The sequence below is a fragment of the Miscanthus floridulus genome, chromosome 10 (genome assembly GCF_019320115.1).
Source record: "Miscanthus floridulus cultivar M001 chromosome 10, ASM1932011v1, whole genome shotgun sequence".
In the NCBI taxonomy this organism is placed as follows: domain Eukaryota; kingdom Viridiplantae; phylum Streptophyta; class Magnoliopsida; order Poales; family Poaceae; genus Miscanthus; species Miscanthus floridulus.
In genome coordinates, this window is record NC_089589.1 from 32,949,493 (window position 1) to 32,955,469 (window position 5,977).

General features: G+C 47.7%; 1 protein-coding gene and 1 pseudogene across 1 annotated transcript; one reads left to right on the top strand and one right to left on the bottom strand.

The window, feature by feature from the left end:
- Positions 1–2,658: 2,658 nt before the first annotated feature.
- Positions 2,659–3,713, bottom strand: LOC136488365 (extensin-like). The gene is made up of 2 exons (XM_066485325.1): positions 3,678–3,713; positions 2,659–3,021 (listed from the first exon to the last, which is right to left on the bottom strand). The coding sequence occupies exons 1-2, from the start codon at positions 3,711–3,713 to the stop codon at positions 2,659–2,661; spliced, it is 399 nt and encodes a 132-aa protein (XP_066341422.1).
- Positions 3,714–4,507: 794 nt separating this feature from the next.
- Positions 4,508–5,977, top strand: LOC136488366 (uncharacterized; annotated as a pseudogene).

The following is a 5,977-nucleotide window of genomic DNA, read 5'->3' on the forward strand; positions in this document are numbered from 1 at the left end:
GAACTGAAAATTTCAGTTGGGGTGGAGCAAAAATTCCAGGGAAGGGTCGTCTGTACGTACACCGATATTTAACGAGAAATTCCAGCTCCTGAGGACAATAAGTCTAGAGAAGTGTCCTCTGTACACGATCAATAATTAACTAGAATTTCCGGCTCGGGAGACGAATAATTCCAGGTAATGTACTGAGAAGAAGTGAGAAAACAAGTGCCCTGGACAGTAATGACCAACAAGCAAAAGGTGAGGTTAATTATGTGTACTTATGAATTTTTCTGTATGCTTATGATGATCTGTCAAACTTACAGTTGCTGTATGTTTATAAATTAATTTGGTTGTATGCTTCTGATATATAGTCTGTGTACTTATATTTTGTAGGGCCTAATTAATTAAAGCACAAACACATAAGTCATAGGACTAGTTCACAGGATATCAACTCAAAAGACAATAGTTCACAATATATGTTCAAATCACAAAAAAGAAACAGCCAAAGAATAATATATGTTCACAAACATAAATAGTTCACAACAGATTTAGGCGAGCACTCATAGTTCACAACATAAATAGATGGTTCACAAACCCAGCACAATGATCTAGTCATACATCAGCTAGGACCAACAAAAGCTCTACATTTGACATCAGACTACTTCCAGAAATTAGCGATCGTCATGCATCAGGTAAGCAACAGACTGCTTCCTGTAAGATGACATTCGACGCCATTCACTACTTCCAAATTTTGCTCATAAGACAACCAATAGCTACACCTACACACACTGCTGCAATAATAATGTAGTCCTTCTTCAAAATCTTGTACTTGCACCTTCAACTGCCAAAGATCAGTAACAACACTATCAAGTTTTGCCTTCATTACATCCAAATCATGCTTCAGGTCCAAATTGCGGTCGTTTTAATTGGACAGTGTTATACACAAGGATTGAAGCTGAACTAAATGTACCCTTCTGGTGACTCAAGTACTTCGGTTAATTGGTCCCAACTTGTTGGTCTGGACAAAGGTGCTGGTGAAGGCAAATGGATCATCTTCCCCGTATAGTGGTGAGTCCGGTGGCGAGTCCGGTGTTAGGGCGAAAACTAGAATCTCCTGATGAAGAGCCGGGTGATTGAACTGTGTAACCTGCATGACAATCCACATGAGGTAGTTTAATAATTGGATTGTGATACATCTCAAGTATGTGGTTAGGGCTGATGTATAAGATGGTTGTACCATACCTAACTGCAGAAGAGCCAGTTGTTGTCCACCTCCATCGGATTGTCCACCTCCACCTGCTTGCCTAGAAGTCCCTGCACCGTCCTTTGGGAACAGTGTGTATCGAAAAGGCGTGTTGATCATAGCTGCAATAAGAGTGAGATTTGTTAGAGCGAACAGTGTAACATTAATATTGCAAAGGTTCTGTTGTAACTGCAGTTACCGTTCTGTTGTGCCTAGATTGCCGAGTTGGGACCCGGTGCATATCCTTCTATGTCCATCCAAATTGGCCACATGTAGAGCATAGTGCCTCTGCGGATGGCTACATTCCATGTAGAAGGTATATCTTCTCGGGATGCATGTCTTGAAGGTTGCAGTGAGATCCTCCTTATTCAATTTTGGATACAACATAACAACCTTGTTCGCGAAGATCGTACTTAAGGCTTTAGCGACGAGCAAATGTGGTGGCAGTCCACGAACGGTAACCTTGAGATGTTCCATAACTTCTTCTCCTCGTTGGCATTTAGCTGGTGTCAGAGTTGGGGATGGGGGTGGTAGGCCATCGAAGGGTAGTATTGCACAACCATGCTGGGGAGTCCATGGATACGTGACAATCTTTGCGCCCCCAATGTCAATTTCTGGTGTTCTCAAGATTTCAGTGGCTTGCTCCTGTTGAACTGCCCCACACCAGGTAATCTGGATCATGTCGTAGAATATTCTCCAAAGCAACATTAACCCCACAGATGTTGACAATTGCATGGTGTATCAGGATGCGATTAATCCGGTCCTGGTTTGCTGTTGTTGGGACCTTGAGAAGTACTGTGCAGCCAAACCATTCTTTCGCATCCATGGAGATCTCACTATCGTGGAAGATTGTGATGGTGTCCATCTGGCAGAAAAACGTCCATCACTCTCTCCTCCTGCAAAATAAGGAACAAAAGATTGTCAATTAAGAAACACAACATTATATAAGTTGAAAATTTCAGCAGCACCTCCCCTGTACTGGGAGGGTTCCCAAACCTACAAGAAAAACGCCGGCACGAAGTCCGACAGCCACATTTCCAGCACAATGGCCCACACATCAACACTTTGCGGCACGAAGGCCAGCAACGACATACACGGCACGACGGCCGACAACCGGGGAGGGAGGGGGGCTTTACCTTCGGTGGTGGTGGAGTCGGGTGACGCGGAGTCGGGATCACCTTCGTCTCCGGCTAGACATGGGGAAAACGGCATGGACGACCACGGAGCGTGACGTGCGGGCGCGGGGGCATCACGGTCATCGGCCTCTCCTTCTCCCCTCCTCTTCTCCCTTCCTCTTCTCCCCTCCTCTCTTCTCCTTCTCCTCTCCTTCTCCTCCTCCTCTTCTCCCCTCGTCCTCCCTTCTCCCTGCTCCTGTTCTTCTCCCCTTATCCTCTCTTCTCTCTTCTCTCTTCCTCCTCCTCCGCCGCTTTGCAGAGCTAGGCCGGTGCGCGCGGGGCTGGCCGAGGACATTGGCTGGGTGGCGGCGGGGGTGGGCCGTCGAGGAGCGTGGCCGGGGGGCGGGGACGGTGGGCCACCGGCGAGCGTGGCCGGGAGGCGGCGGCGGTGCCCCACAGCCGGGCGAGGCGGGGCGGCACGTCGGGCGGCACGGGGCCCGACCGGGAGGGGCAACGCGTCGGAGGCCGGCGGCGCGGGGCTCGACCAGGAGGGGTGGGGCCAAACTTGGGCAGCGCGGCGACGATGGCGGCGCTCGGCGGGGCGGGCCGGGCTCGGCTGGGAGGGGCTGAGGCAGGGGGGAGGGGGGCGGGGACCGGCGGTGGCGACGGCGCGGGCAAGGTGGCCTGGAGCGTGAGAGTGTGAGTGTGTGAGTGTGGGTGTGAGTGTGTGAGTTTGGGTATGAGTGTGGCCGGATGAGTAGATGAGCGTTGGCCTTGGATGAGGCCCCGAAACGACCATTATAATTTCTTCCGCGCGGGGGGTTTCTTTTCGCTTGCTCACTCCCTCCCGCCCACCTGCATGCCGCTAGGGTTCGCCGCGCGCCGCCGGGGCTTCCCTCGTCCGCCGCCCACGCGCAGCGCAAGGCCGCCCGCCACCCCACCCACGCCTCCCCTACCGCCCGCGCGGACGCTCACGTCGCCGGCGCGCCCCACGTGGCGTCGTGGCCAGGCCAAGCCACGCCCCTTTCCCCGCGCGGCCACGCCGCCCCAGTGCCCCACCCGATTGGCTGATTGGAGTTCTTTGCTTCAACTCAGAGCAGAGGTGATTAGAAATCAAATCCCTCCCTTTGTAATTTTGCAAGTCAATGATCATGACATCATCGGTTGCTATCAAGCAATGAGGGATCGAAGAGTTAAAATTTAATTGTAATTTTCTTCCGATATTTTGTAATCTCAATTTGTTATGGAACAAATTTAGTTTGAACTATATGTATCTTTTATCTAAGCTCATCTGAATGTTTTGTATTGTTCACCCAAATATTTTCTTGCCATGGGCATACCCTGCTCTCAATTTCTGGGTCCGCCACTGATTCCATGTCAGTATTGTCTGATCTGTATGTATATGATCTATGTCTTGCTGGCTTGGCTGATCTATAGTGCATTCCTGTGTGATTTGGTTTGGAATCATAGAATCTGTGAGCACCGATTGTAACTGACTAGCACTATTTCATGAGGTAATTGGTGTTATCCGAAAATCCTCAAGTCAAAATGAAGATATAAATGATTACTTGCAAGCATTTGGTTTTGGTGCCTGACGAGGTCGAGCTTTGGAGGATTTATTTGCTTTAATTTTGACTTTATGTCCTAGCAGATTAGTAATATTTGGGCTCCTAAATAAACTGCTAACTCCTTGAATGAACCTAGGACTGGTCATAGTCCATTCGATTGACTCAGTAGTATCTCACATCCCACACATAGGGAGCCCTTCTTTTTACATACAAATAAAAGAAGGAAAATTATTAGGAACGACAGATGTTAATCAGGAACATGCATTTGAAAGTTTAGCATCAGTGTCTTGGTGAGTTTCAGAATTCAGAGTTCAGTTACTCGGATTTGTACAATATTTCATTACTGGGGATGCTTGATTAGTATATTGACTTTACTTGTATCTTTCTAATTATTCAAAATATTTTTACTTATATAGTAGATGACGATCATGATTTCTGATATGTGTATAAACCAATATACTGAGAAATAATATTTGATATCAATGTTATCAATTTCGCCACACCTAAATTTTTTTCCTTCCTCCGCCACTGGTCCATGTCCTCCATTAATAGCTTTATCTTGCGCCATATCTCATACTTGTTCTTGCTTTATCTACTACAGGATGGGTCGCAAGAAGGTGGTTCGCCCTGAAGATGAGTCGGGTAATGGAGATGCTTCTCTGCCTCGCCCCAAGAGAGCAAAGCAGCCCACTGCTAAGCCTCCACGCAACAAGTGCAAGGTGTCAGTAGGACGTGGCAAGAACTCCTTCCGCAAAGGAGCGGATGACTTGTACTTGCCCAATGTGGATGTTGAGTTGGTTCCTATGACTGAGCAATTGTTCACCCATCCGGGCGATCGGCGTTTTATGGATGACGTTCATCCGCCTCGCCCTAAGGACTATTTTAGCAACCAAGGAGAGGTCTTTGGCAAAAGGTTTGAATGTCCATCTGAATCTCGAGATGCTGATTTTCATGATCCTCACTTTGGGATTGTCTTTCAGCTGGACTACTATGATTCAGTGATCCTTTCCAAGAGTCAGCCAGTGGTTTTATAGAAGTAAATTGATTGGGGTCATTGTGTCAAATTGGGTGATCCTGAGATGACTAGAGCTCTTGAAATGTTGGAAAGGCGTAATTTCAAGAATCTCATGACCATGCAGTATCCGTGGAGCAATGAGGTCATTGCACAGTTCTTTGCTACTGTTTGGTATGAGAAGGCCACAGTTGATCATTATGGTTATATGCATTTCTCCATTGAAGGTCAGCCCTATTATGTCTCTTATGCTCGCTTTGGCAAAATTCTTGGATTTGAGTTTGATGACATAGACAAACATCGGCTTAATTGCAACCCTCACCGTGACATTGATCTCTCTTTTGCTTACAATGAGGATGCTACTGCCGATGACTTCTACACCGTCAACAACATGAGAAAGGTTTATCGCTATTTTAATTTGTTGGTCCGGCAAACTTTGGTTCCCAAGATTGGTGGTGCTTCAGTGATTTTATCTTCTATGGGTCCCTTCTTGAAAGCTTTTCATGAGGGTAATGAGGAGGATTTCAGTGCTTTTGGCTTCATTTATAGGCAGATTCAGTTGACATCTTGGGATCCTAAGAAGTCCTATACTCATGCTCCCTATATCATGAAGATGATTGAGGTAGTCACTCAGAAGGAGTTTATCAAAGAAGTGAGCCATGAGCCTTACCGACCTGTGAGAATTAGTGAGACAGCAAAGAGGAGAGGCCGCAAGCCCAGTCAACCTCGGCCTCAGTCTGTGCCTTTGCCTTCCTCCTGTGCCACAGCTGCAGCTTATCCTGAAGACGTCCAAGGTCTTCTCTTGCAGGGTATGCGCTCTGTGTTTGGGATGTCCATGGCCATCTATGAGGCCAACAGAGAGCACCACAGGTTTGTCCAGGAGGAGCTTCACCGCGCTGAGGTCCAGAGCAAGATGATTGCCGAGCATGTAGGTGTGACTTTGTCCCCAGTTCGTCCTCTACCGCTAGCACCTCAGTAGCCCGAATGGTGGAATCCGTTGTTTCAGCAGTCTTTTGTGCAGCCACAGCAGACACAGTTCGTTCTTCACATATCACAATGA